At 36.2% G+C, this 13709-nt stretch overlaps 1 protein-coding gene across 1 annotated transcript; it reads right to left on the bottom strand.

Moving 5' to 3' along the window:
• Nucleotides 1–1655: 1655 nt before the first annotated feature.
• LOC125844515 (uncharacterized) lies at nt 1656–13118 on the bottom strand. The gene is made up of 20 exons (XM_049523833.1): nt 11781–13118; nt 10832–11035; nt 9963–10067; nt 9802–9867; nt 9553–9717; nt 9228–9302; nt 8996–9150; nt 7192–7327; nt 7036–7105; nt 6802–6929; nt 6632–6688; nt 5357–5542; nt 5142–5234; nt 4951–5036; nt 4801–4867; nt 4645–4711; nt 4393–4529; nt 3409–3500; nt 2538–2604; nt 1656–2244 (listed from the first exon to the last, which is right to left on the bottom strand). The coding sequence occupies exons 1-20, from the start codon at nt 12993–12995 to the stop codon at nt 2080–2082; spliced, it is 3336 nt and encodes a 1111-aa protein (XP_049379790.1). The 5' UTR covers nt 12996–13118; the 3' UTR covers nt 1656–2079.
• Nucleotides 13119–13709: the final 591 nt, after the last annotated feature.

Genomic DNA, 13709 nt, shown 5'->3' with positions numbered 1-13709 from the left:
AGAAATTGTTAACAAAAACAAATGAATTTAGACTACAATAAAAATTAAACTAATACAAACTTCAATTGGCGTTATTACAAGTAATATAAACTTTTCTTCGTTGAAAATACTTAAATATTAAGAAATGGTAAATTAGTAAAATAAAAGGGTAATGTTTATATAGTAATAACTATTTTGAAGCAAACTTCCTGACAATTTAAATTACATAAGTAGCATTGATAAATAAAGTCATTCTTTTGTCTTGAGCATCAAAAAACAAATCGTGACAATTCTCTAACTCTTGAGAAATTTAATAACGATAAAAATTATACTAATACAAACTTCAACTGTCGTTATTACAAGTCATATAAACTTTTCTTCGTCGAAAATACTTAAATATTAAGAAATAGTAAATCGGTAAAACAAAAGGGCAATGTTTATATAGTAATAACTATTTTGAAGCAAACTTCCTGACAATCTAAATTACATAAGTAACATTGATAAATAATGTAATTATTTTGTCTTGAGCATCAAAAAAACAAATTGTGACAATTCTCTAACTTTTGAGAAGTTTAATAATAATTCTTTAAAAAGATAGAATCATGTATCTACATCACAAGAGAAATTGTTAATTAAAACAAATCAATTTAGACTACATCATGTTAACTTCATATATTGAAACATTACATACTAATATATATACTAAGCAAAAAAAATAATTATTATATCATCATAATTATTTTCCGCAAGTACTCGAGGTTAAGGAATATACCCTCTTAGGATAGAAAAATTACTTCATCAAAATAGTGGTACCTCATATTCCGCTAAACTTCGCACTCACTCAACGACAATAAATTACACGAATTTTTTTTAAAATGCAAGAAGAAGAGTAGGAGATTAAAAAAATTATGGTTGAAAAATGAGAGGAAACCCCTTTATTTATAGTCAACAAAGGGTAGTATGAACAAGTATTTTTTGTGTCTTATCTGAAAAGTCATGACCTTTCCAAGAAGTCACAACCCTTTCGAATAGTCACAACTTATTGAAAAAGTCATAACTCTTTGAAAAAGTCACAACTCTTTGGCAAAGGCACAACTCTTTGGAAAAGTCATAACTCATCAAAAAATCACAACTCATCACAACGAAATTAGAGATATAATAGTAATTTAACGAGTTCATGCTTTTAAGGTTAGATCAAGAATGCTATTTATCTCGTTTTTTCCTTTTTCTTTTTATTATAATAAAGTAATAATATCTCCTAGTATACTATTTATTTCTGAATTTTTTATAATTTACCAATATCAACCTCCTAATTGCATGTTACAATTATAACTTGGGACATATATATGTCATTAACACGTGTTAATAAACAAAAGCCTTACTAGAGAATTTTGTACTGATTGAAACAAGTTGTTCACATTTAACATTCTTCCTACAAAAAAAATTAAAAAAATTCTAAAGATTAATATTTTAACTTTTTATTATCCAGAGAAGCACGGATGAATACACTAATTAATAGAGACAGGAGAGAAAGGCAGAAAGCTTCTGCCGTTCTGCTGCTGTGTTGCATAGCGTTAGTTGCCACTGCAACTGGTAAATTGTCCACAGCTTGGATCAAACTTACAAATTCAGCAGTAAATCCCAAACAAGATACCAAGACCTAAGGCAAGAAAAGATCACAACCAAAGCAACAAATAATCACCATTTATAATTTAATCCTTGTACCATCCCACAATGTAAATAATTCCAATATGACTGGACCAAAACTGTGACAAGAGTGTCTCCCTGACGACCCTTGAGCTTAAAACTCATTTGATGACGAAAAAAAACTCAGCAAACCGTGATCACCAACAGTCCTATCCTTACTGAAGGAGGACTCAAATGCAACACTTTTAATATACACACTCTACAAAAAGAGGAAAGGGTTTCCCGCCTTTGCTCACACTTCTTCAACCAAAGTGACAACAGGCTGATGCATGACCTCAAAAGCCCAAATGAATAATGTTTGCAAGAAAGAATTAATAATCAAATATTTGACACCCACGAAGCTTCAGCTTAAGCAACTTCCATTGCATTGGAGATTGTCATGATCCAAAACACCTATGATGATAGAATCGATTGCAGTGCTATCTGCTGCTGAGGCTGCAAGGAAGACCATGTTGAGGCCAGAGTGGCTGGTGGTAACGTTTGCTGAAGCTGCCTCAGCAGATTAATCATCCTACTGGCTGTTTGCTCAGTAGCAAGGTCCTTACCAGTACATAGAACCTACAGAACAAGCATAGACGCATTTACACAATGGCAGCGGTTACATGAAAATCAATATGATCAAGTGAAATTCAAAAGGACAATCATGCTACTTGAGGGGGGAAAGGAACCCCAAAAAGAAAAAAGAGAAGAAAAGCATTTCACTGGAGCCCCTAAATAAAGAGATCAGGGAGCAGGAACCACAACTTGAAATTTCAATCCAACCACTGGTTCAACATGGGGAATCTGGTTTAAGACTGCTACCTTATTTTACCAAAGATACTTGACCTATACAAGAAGCTTTAATAACTCACCTCAGCAAAAACTGATACAATTTTTGGAAGGTACTGATTGTTAGGACCCAGAAGTTCTACATCTGACCTGCAAGCAGAACAATATGGTAATATGTAAAGACTAGATAAGACATTAAAACATCATATATGTCAGCAAGTTTGAATTAATGCAGATTGGTGAATGTCAAAACATGTCAAGATGACTCAGATCAACCACCCATAGATCAAAGAAACATTCAATTGTTACATACACACTGGGTTAGTGACAAAAATCACACTTTATTAGAAGGTAAGATCAAAGAAACATTCAACTATTACATAAACTGGGTTGATGACAAAAACACACTTTATTAGAAGGTATATCAGGCTCCTTCTAAATATTGGAAAGAAATAGCTTGGGATTCACATAACTGAATCCGTCTAGCTTTGGGATTAAGGTGCAGTTGTTGTCATTGCATAATCAAACTTGATCGCAGATATGATCAACCAAACTATTATAAACCGACTAAGTGCCCGTTTTCTGCTATGATCACAATTCACATAGCTCCATTGGGACCGCTATAAACCGCCTAGGTGCCCGTTTGGATTGGCTTATTTTAAGTGCCTTCAAGTCAAAATAGATTTTAAGCACTTTTGGAGTTTGGGTAAATTCAAAAAGTGCTTATAACTTATAAGCACATTAAAATGACAAAAATAAGCCAAAAGTCATAACAGAAAATTGCTGAAAATAAGTTGGACAATATACTGTTTGACAGACCCAAAACAATACCTGGAAAATGCATGGCTTGTTCATAAAAATTTGAAAAACAGAGGTTGATCTCTATCCAGATCTTTCCACCGTCTCTAAGGCAAGAGAAAAGGCCAAAGAATAAAGAGAAAACTCATATAATACCTTTCAACCATTGAACAGAGTTGATCATGAACAACCTTGGCCTCGATCAGGTCACCTTTTATAGGCAGGCAATTCAACCAAGCAGGAACAACCTGACAAAAGTCATAAAAATAAGAACTTTGAACAATTATAACAGGGTACTTAATTGGTTCATGAAGTCTGTGCCAAGGACTTCGAGGACTAAGAAGGACGAAGAATTTGCTCATGTTGGAGATGAAGATTGTGTAGGAAAGGTGAAAAACATCAAATCTTCAAAAGCTTTTCATATCATTTGTTTATCAGAGGGGTTCGATTTGTCTCCGTTGTTCAAGGAAAAGAAGAAGATGGAGAAGGTACAATTGAGATTCGCAACAACAAAGCCAGCAAGCAGTGTGATTTCGAAGCTCGAGGAAGTGGTTAAAACATCCAAATTCAGCTAAAGGAGGAGTGTTATAGTGTTAGATTGCAGGGGGAAGAGAGTGGGAGGAAAGGAAAATTAGGAGATTTTTGCTGATATATTTGCTGTGACACCTTCTTTTCTGGTTATGGAGGTGAAGAAAGCTAGTCTCTTCGTGCAAAGGCTACATATGTTAGATAAATTTTGACATGCGAGCACATGCACAATCTAGGACAGACTTAAAAAAAGCAAGCGCACTTATACTCAGGAAAGTACAGAAGCTAAAGACCAAAGAGATTCAAAGATAAACTGATGATTGATCTAGATTTGCTTCCACAACTCCAATATAAAAGGGAAACAATATGAGTTTTAATGAAAACGTTTTACAGCCCGTCCAATAGTTATTATTCAGTATAGTAACTCCATCTTTGTATGATGATAAATAAAGGTAGGAGTTAGAAGCACTTGAGAAAATCACAAAAGAAATGATTATACTCTTTATGATTTGAAGCAAGCACTGAAAGTTGAGTACTCCATCGAACACATATCACAGTTATGAACATACAAGCAAATCTCACAAAAAAGAAGCTCGGTGTGGAAGAATATACCTGGGCTGAGTCAATACTGTCGCGATGAAACTGACATATCTTCCCCAGTGCTGAAACAGCATTATCATATGCCATAACATTCTCGGGTTGAAGAGCATTGGGATGCCCTATAACTACGTTGAGCCTTGAAAGAGCCTCTGAATAATTAGGGTCATAAAATGAAATTGAGATAAGAACACAGTACCCCCATCGAAAATCTGAGTAAATAGTGAGAAAGGAATAGTTTAAACGCCACGGTCAACTATATTATACCTCCAACAAGAGGTTTGATAACAGAACCCCCATATTCTGCACATACCCCAAGTCCATAAACAGCAGCCTGAACAAACCATTATTCGGATTTCAGATAAATCTAACAGCACGTGCAACTTGTCTGGAAAATGCTACAACCATTAAACATATACAAACCTGCCGGACATCTGGGCTTTCGTCATTGCATGCTTCCAAAAGGAAGGGAAGATATGTGTCATAATACCTATTTTGCACAGGTAAAAACAGCCAAATTAATACTTGAATACTGGCAGCTCGGTTGAGATGAAGCCAAATAAATAGACTTACTTAAGAGCTGCTTCACGGCACTGCTCAGCAATGTCATCAAAAATACAAATTGCAATTCTCCTTTCTTCAGCTGTTTTATCCTTGCCCTTGATGGATGTGGGAAAAAGATCAAGTTAAAATAGAGTTATTCAACGAAATGCAAACAGCATACAAGATGAGAGTTGTATCAAATTACATGAGGTGATCCTTACCCACATAGGCATTAGATAAGATGACAGTTCATCAAAGAATGGCAAGAAGACTGCCTTGAACGTCTTAATCAATGTGCCCAATATTTCACCAACCTGATCAAACGAGACAATGAGATTCGAGAAGTCTAGACATATAATAGATTCCAGCATTTGAGATTTTTATCAAGATACACCACTTCAACTCATCTATGAACTTAATCTTATGCTAAACATACTTGGTCAAAAACTTCTTCTTCTTGCTCATTTTCCTCCTTGAGCAACTCACTTTCCTCTGCATCGAAGTCTTCAGCTTTAGCCCTCTCTGCACGTTCTCGTTTTCTACTTGAACTGGCTGTGATAACCTGTTTTATCTCATCCACAATGCTTCGGACCTGACCTTCATCCAGGAGTGGTCCAGAGATCTTGTAAAAACAGCAGAGCAAGATTCTTAGTAAGATTAGACATCTTATGTCCCACATGGAATATTGAAAGAATCATATATTTCAAGATGCATTCAGTCCTTATGCAAGTTCAAAAATCATTTCACAGGTTTCTAGTCATTACTTCTGGAATTCATGCTCTGGGTCTCCTAGTTCTCATGCCTTGATAGTCTGCAATCCACTTCTCTTCAATAGTTGATGAATTTTTCAAGCACATTATTACTTCTCTGAATAATTGTTAAGCTACAGAGAACCATTTATAGCTGTTTTTTAAATGGTGGTGACCAGGTCACCATTATATAATGATATCGAACTTATTTTGCACTTGTTTAGTATGATAATGATATGAAATGAGCTTAAATGAAGAAGAGGGGATTCATATAGCCAATCACAACTTGATTGGGACTGTGATTGGGACTACGACATAGTAGCAGTTGTTCTTGTTGATCTCGAGGGCCAGCTAGCATGCACCTCAATACTCCGCTTCTAGCTTTGACTAAACCAATGTGACAGTATAATTTGATAAATGGAACCTAATGAAATATTCAAACACCATAGCCTCAATGGCAAGTGAACTGTCTAGATTTGCTTTTCATTTGGAAACGGGACATTGGGGGTGGGGGTGAGGGCAGAGAGGCTCTACAATATAAAGCCTCTTTTTTCCATCAATCTAATATCAAGTTGAAAGAACTGCGAGTCACATTTGCTGCCTGCACTAAGTTCTCTATCAAGGTCTTCTGTAGATTAGAATGTGCACCAGTCCATGCATAAAATATATTTTAACAAGATAATTGATCATGCATGTTGCAGTACTAATGCATGCAAATGAATATTTAATTTCCCATGTGAACCATTATTCATTAGGTACATGTAATCAAGCCAACAGAAAGATTTTAAATGACTACAAACAGTAAACAAAAATGGCCATATAACAACCACAATGAGAACAAATGCTGCAGAGGCTGACTTTTTCATCATACTGATCACTTAAAAAGAAATATAGTTTTATAAATCAAGCTTATAACGGTTAACGCATCAAAAGAAATCAACAATCTTATAAGATTAACCAACCTGAACACACTCATTCAATGCATCCAACATACTTGCACAGATTTCTGTATCAGGCTCCTGCACAAGATAGCAACCAAAATGTCAGGGAACTTTCAATCCCAACACATGTACAATAATCACTTTCTACAGAAGAAAGAACACCATGACAACAAATAACTAGAGAGGTCAACCTTATGCAATGCTTCAACCAAAGCTGGAATGATGTAGTCTGATAATTGCTTGACATAGGTCTCATTTCGGCCCTGAGCAATCCCTTTCTCTACAGCCAGTTTAGCAGAACGTAACAGCTCTGGCATTGCTATAAAGCCAATACAAAATAAAATATCAGTCTTCTCCTGAAAAATATCAATAATTGAAGAACTAAAGAAACCCAAAGAAATGTATAGAAAACTAAGAAATCTCACCAGACACGGCTGCTTTCCTGACTTCTTCGTGGAAATAGAATTTGAGAAGTGGAACTAACGTTGGAGCAACCTATTTTAATGCATTAATATCCCTTGTTAAATGCAATTTAACTCAACATGTATTGAAGAATATGTGAGTGATTGTAAATGCCAAACCTGGTCAATCCATGGATAGAAACCTTCCTTCAGTTCATCGGCATAGCAGCATAGCATATTACAAGCTGTAGCCTTCTCTTCTAAGACGCTTGTTTTGATGCCTATCCTTTTATCTCCAAGAGTTATGGTCTCCATGCTGCAAAACATGAATCTTAAATAAGATATGCCAGAAACTCCAATAGAATAACCAATAACCACAACTCCAATAGAATAACCAATAACCACAACTATGTAGCCCATACAATTCATACCATAAAAAAAAATTAAAAAAAAGGAATAGGTCATAGACATTTACAATATACAGTTAAAGTTGTTCCATGTCAGAACTTCTGAATGTAAGAATGAAGTTACCCTCTTATCTAAACTGTATAAGAAACATTGACGGTTTGATCCAAAATGCAACACAAGCACATGCCGGTTTGGCATGTGCCCTTTGTTTTCCACAAACCAATGTGAATGGACACAACACATACCACACTAACCATGGGACTGACCATGTGGACAAGATCTACATGTATACAAACTATTTAGGCCAAATACATAGATAGCCATTCAAACTTAGCATGATTATTATTTAGACACCTTATCTTCAGCCACGACCAGTTGAACAACTTTAGTTAAGAGAAATGTCCCTCAGATACAAAATGCTGATGTGGCAAACCATGTGTATCATACTCAGTTTTGAGTGTAGACATAGCTTCACACCTCTTTTTTTTCGAGATAAGGGTAACTATAGCTTCACCCCTCTTGTTCAGCTAATAAATTTCTCATTCTCTTCTTAAGAAGATGAAAATTCCTAATTCTCCCACTCTTGCCATTAGTTGATGTTTTTGTCCCAACAACTACAGTATTCAACTCAGAGTCTTCTGAAGCCTTCAGCAATGCTTTTCAAGTATCTTCTTTTTGTTTCTGATTTTAGCCTCTTCCTTTTTTTCCAACTACTGATAATTCGTCCTTATCAGGTAAGTAGTTAATAGTGTGAAAGAGCGTAGTGTAAACCAGCCACCCCAAAAAAATTGTTTTTTACTAAATAAATATGTATCATATGGTGGAGAACTAAGAAGAAATTCATCTGCAGTTGTTGCCTTGATTTGGATTATCTGGGATTTTTTATTCCATTTTCTTGCTTACCATTTTGCATATTTAGGTTCCTCCTTGTCCAATGTTCGCCCAGTGATTAAGTCATTTCAGCTTGTCCAATTCGTCCATGTTTCTTAATCATCTAGATTAGAGCAATGCTCCTTGGTTTGTTTTAAATTTCTATGCCGGACAGCAAAAAGGAGTACCTTGGTGATGGATCTGTAGTTGTTGCCTTGCATTTTTTCTTGATGGTACTGTTGGTAATGTTCCATAACTTGTGACACCAAGTTGCTGCTATTTCTGAAGGCTGATGACTAAGGGAAGGGTTCTATTTTAGGATGAAGAAGATGAAGCGAATGGGGGTGAGGGGATGAACATATATTTTTTTCAAATGAGATATTTTATGGGATGACATGTTTTTTAATGACATGTTCTTTATTTCATTGGCAATTGACACATTATCAGTGTGGTCACAGCTAAAGTTAAGGTGTCTAAATGACATTCCATGCAAGTTTAAGGGGATATCTACGTATTTAGCCAAATTTAACTGGCATGGAAAAACAATAGTAGGTTTTTCTCTTCTTGAAAGCTGTGCCAAATGTTTCACCAATTTCATAATTTTTACCCAACTCTAGAATATAAAAATTCAAAATGACAAATAACACCAGCTGAGAGGAACTTCATAATTAAAGGTAGAAGACAAACTTCAGTGAGAAAATCTTACCTGTCATCATCTGAGTCATCAAGTTCATTGTCTGAATCTGCGGATGATATGGTCACATCAGGCTTTAGTTGAGCAGACAGAAGTAAAGGAGGCATGACTACACTCATGTAAGGCAGGAAATCCTGTCCCAAGCACTTGCAAAGCCTGGCCCATGCCTACAATGATATCAAGAATATAGTGATGACAGTGTTGAGATAAATTTTGTGTGTGGAATCAAGAAATGCACCCAAACCTGCAACATATAACTAGTAGTAGGGTCATCTGTCTCCATTTGTGATCCTTGTAGTGACATAAGCACTTCCATAACCTGTTAAGGCAATAAAGGTTTAACTGTAAGCAGAAACTCTTTCTTGGTGTACTGTACTTCAGCTTTTAGCTGGCATACATCAATAAACTTTACTTCATGAAAAAAAAAAAGTGTAAGCAATGTGATAAAAATTGAACTGATCAGAGTGGAATATATTAATGAAGGTCCGTTATTTCTATGGATATTAAAAGTGAAATAAAAATCTTATTCACTAAAACTGCACAACATTGTTCTGTATTGTCATGCTGACCTGCTTAGCATCATCTCTGAATTTGTCTTTTCCAACAGCCATCCCAACCAAGCTTATGCACTCCATGGCTTTGGCTCGAAGCATGCGATTAGATTTATCATTCGCATTTACCAGGATGGTTTTCAAATATGGCATTACAGCGTCATAGTACTTCTGGAAGTGCTCCTGTTGAATGCAATTTATTAGCAATTCTAGTCCAAAATGGAAGTTGAAATAAATGGAAGCAGAAAAAGTGTAACAAGTTAATACCTGTGATGAATCAGCCACCGAAGCCAAAGCAGTTAATGCTCCTTCTTGCACCATTTGTTTTCCGTTCTGCATTTCAGACAATAGCAAAGAGCAAAAGAAAGCATGAGTGTCATTTGCCCAGCAGTAAATGATATGACACCATATAATCTTGGGTGGATTACCTGTAGAAGAACAAGTAGTTTGCTAACTATTCCATCCAAATAAGGTGTCAAAATTTCTGGTGTGCAGTTCTCACTGAAGTTGAGGACAGCTGACGCAGCATGTGCCTGTGAATTAAGGAAAAGAAAAAAGGGAAACCCATAATTAGCTGCATTGACAACAAAACCAAGCAATCACATGCAAAAGCACCATAACCAACAGTAATGCATAATGATATGTTAAGTGTAGACAAGTTCCCAGAAAAGTAGAAGCAGAAGAGAACTTTTGTAGTTAAGAGAATTCACCATCACCAATGATTAACAGGTGCTAAAAACATTTGGTTTCACCAAAGATTTGATCAACTATAGTCGCATATAAAATAATAAGGCAATTTATCATTCTTTCCACAGGTGAAAACAATCAGTTGCAGCTCAATCCAAATAATGTAGGGTTCAACCTAAGTGCCTGCTCTGCTCCATTCACACCTGTTTCATTTCATCACTGAATAACCTGTCTTTTTAAGGCAAACTAAGGGTTCTCCAGAAACTAGAGGTGTCTATAAGAATCACTCTGTCCGTACAAGGGCATAAAAGTGGCGAACCAGAAATTTTTAGGGGGGAAAAGAAAGACCGAGTGCAACTGTAACAAATAAAAACAGCTATATCATTATCTACTAATTGGTGTCATCTATTAGATTTATTTATTCCCATTGTGTTCTTTCTTTATATGGCAACAATCAAGAACAAATAATCCAACACAGATGAAAGCATTAATGTAAAAAGTTAATGCACTTATTGCTCTCGTATTAAGCCTCGTCTTACAGCGCTGTTCAGGAGGGGCATTCGACAAAGATATAGAATCTGTAATGGGTTCACAAACCATTATGACACACCTGTACTCGTGGATTTTGAAAATCATCCATAGCTGTTGCCAATGCTGGCAGTACTCTGCTGTGGTGCTGTACTTGCAAATCAGGCCCCAAGTCAGTAGACAACTGGCCAATTGCGTTAATAGCTGCCCATCTCACTCGAGGATGAGGATCTTGGAAACAGCTCAAAACCATGTTCACGACTTGCTCCAAATTCTTAATCATTACCTTTTACAGCAAAAAAAAAAGAAAACCAGCGGGATTAAAATCAACAAACAAAACAAAACAAAACAAACAAGACTTAAATTGAACAGATGGCTGAGTGAAGAGTCTTCAACTCATAAATAAATACTTGCTTAATTGGCACCAATGAGCAGTTCACAAGCCAACACTAGTCCAATAACCCAGTTAAGCTAGTTGATTCTCGTAAAATTAACCAAAATGGTCAATGAGCAGAAATAATAAATGAGATAAGAGTCAACAGTGATAACTGAAACAAGTAATAAATGAATCGGCAATAAGCACCAAATCTTTGCTACAACGTTCAATATAGACAAGTCTAGAGTCTAGAGTCATCAAAATTCACTCCCAATAAATAATCCCTCCACCCTAATCTATGTGACATCTGCCCATTATAGAACATCCCAAAATGTTTGACACAATTCAATTTATATACAGCTTTTACAATTTCAGCAATACATATATTAACTGTACTACTCAAAATTTAACTGACACTACCAGACTAATATTTACTTTAGCGTGTTCTTCCTCTATCACTTTAAGATGTAACACAAAAGAATAAACATCATTTGTAATCCAAGGTGGGAAGTTTTATTATCCCCATCAGCCTATTTGCAGAATTCAGCTAAAAATTATATTTTAAAATTTATTTTTCCATAACAAACTAAACTCTCACATAACCTTGAATTGAATCGAGAGAGTACAAAGAAAAAAATGGAAAATTCATTAGTACCTTTGTGCAACCTTCTGCAATCTGAGCAAGCGCAATGAGCGCAGCATGGTGCTTTTGCCATTCGGGAGCAGCCAAGTAAGGAGGCAACTGCTCTGATGCAACAGGAACAATTGTACTGCCACCCAACGCAATGGACAAACGATCCAAACACTCCTGACCAACACTGTAGTTACTTGTTTCCCCTGCATCTTCGTGCTCAACTTCAGCACTATGCCAGACAGGTTCATCATCGATATCCAGCAACATTTTCATCAAAATGGCAAACAGCCTACTGATAAACTGCGGCAATTTCCTCATCATTCCAGGAGCCCTTTCCCTAGCCTCAGCTAACGTAATGACAAATTCAATAGCCAAATGTCTTGTCCCCTCTTCTAAACTCTCAGCCTCGGCTATTTGCAACATTGCACCCACCACATCGACAAGCTGCCTCCTCAAAAACCTAGGCTCAGTACCCGCCAATTCAATCAACAACTCCAAGGCTTCTTGTGCAGTTGCCTCTTGTCCACTATTCAAAGCCTCGGTCAAGGTCTTCATCATTGCAGGCAATAGATCCTGAAATCTATCCCTGTCATTTGAGCTTGATAAACACTGAATAAAATTAATCACAGCACTTAAACCCGCAATCCTCACATCAGGATTAGGCGAGTTATTCAATGTCTGCATAAACACTGTATGCAAGTCCTTAATGTAAGGAACTAACATCTCCCCAACATATTGAGCTAATAAAGCAAAGATCAAGAAGGCAGATTCCTGTAATTTAGGTACGTCTGAAGTAACACACTGAAACATAAACGGTAGCAACTCAGGCCAATTGTTTTCGGGGAGAATTGAAGAAGCAAGTTCGGAAATAGTGTCGCAAAGTTTCTTGATGATGGATTTTGATTCTTCGTGTTGAATACATCGGAGAAGGACTGATTTGATACCTGACTGAGTAGACTCGGTGAGGCGCGGCCAGATGAAAGAGTCATCTCTGGTAAGCAACTTTCTGAGGAGGATTGTGGACATGGCACGGGCTTCGTGGTGAGGTGAAGAGGATAGAAGATTAGCAAGCTTGAGAGCGAGTGAATTAGGATCGTTTTGCTTGATGAGATTGAAGATTGACTCGGCTTGAGATCGTTGCTCGTTGGAAGCAGACATGAGATGTGAAATTAGGGTTTCGAATGGTGCTGAATCGGGTCCAAGGATTGCAGCCAGTTGAGCTTGCTCGGCAGCCATGGCGAATGAGTAAAGAGAGACGGATGTGTGGATATGGCTGTAGAGAAGATGGCTGCAGGAGAAGAGAAGAGAAGGTGGCTGTGTTTTTGTGAAATTGGGGTTTTCTCTTACACAGGGAATTGTGTGTCGCTATGAATATATAGAGGCGTGAAATACACACTGCCGCACTCCTTACGCGGAAATAGGGAGAGAGTGGGAATTGGGAGGGTTTTGGGTTTTTAAAATTTTTTATTCATTAAATTAATTAAAAGAAAATATAAAGGTATTGTTACATAAATATATTTTTTCTAATCTCCTCACTTTTATACCCTACCCTCGAATTTTTTACCAAAGTAAGCTATTATAAAAGTCAATTTGCTAAAATAATATATTTTAAAAAAAAATTACAAAACTAGTATAAACGTAGTTCACAGTAACGTTTTAGGTTATATTTTATTAAAAAAAATTGAATAACAAAAAGACAAAAATCTAATAGAGTAAACAGACATAAAACGTTATTGTCAGTAGCGTATTATAATTCGTTACTCTGAGGCACGTTTTACAGCTAAAACATCACTCACAGTAACGTTTTCTGGAATGACTGAAAATTAAAAAAACAATATTGTACATGCCTCATTCAACGTTATTAAACTTTTCACTATTAAAATGAATATATATATTTTACACATATATATTCACATATATAAATTTCTCTTTTCTTCTCTTTTCATACAT

The sequence above is a fragment of the Solanum stenotomum genome, chromosome 1 (genome assembly GCF_019186545.1).
Source record: "Solanum stenotomum isolate F172 chromosome 1, ASM1918654v1, whole genome shotgun sequence".
Lineage (NCBI taxonomy): Eukaryota > Viridiplantae > Streptophyta > Magnoliopsida > Solanales > Solanaceae > Solanum > Solanum stenotomum.
Note: the sequence above shows the minus strand (reverse complement) of the source record. Positions and strands in the feature narration are given on the sequence as shown.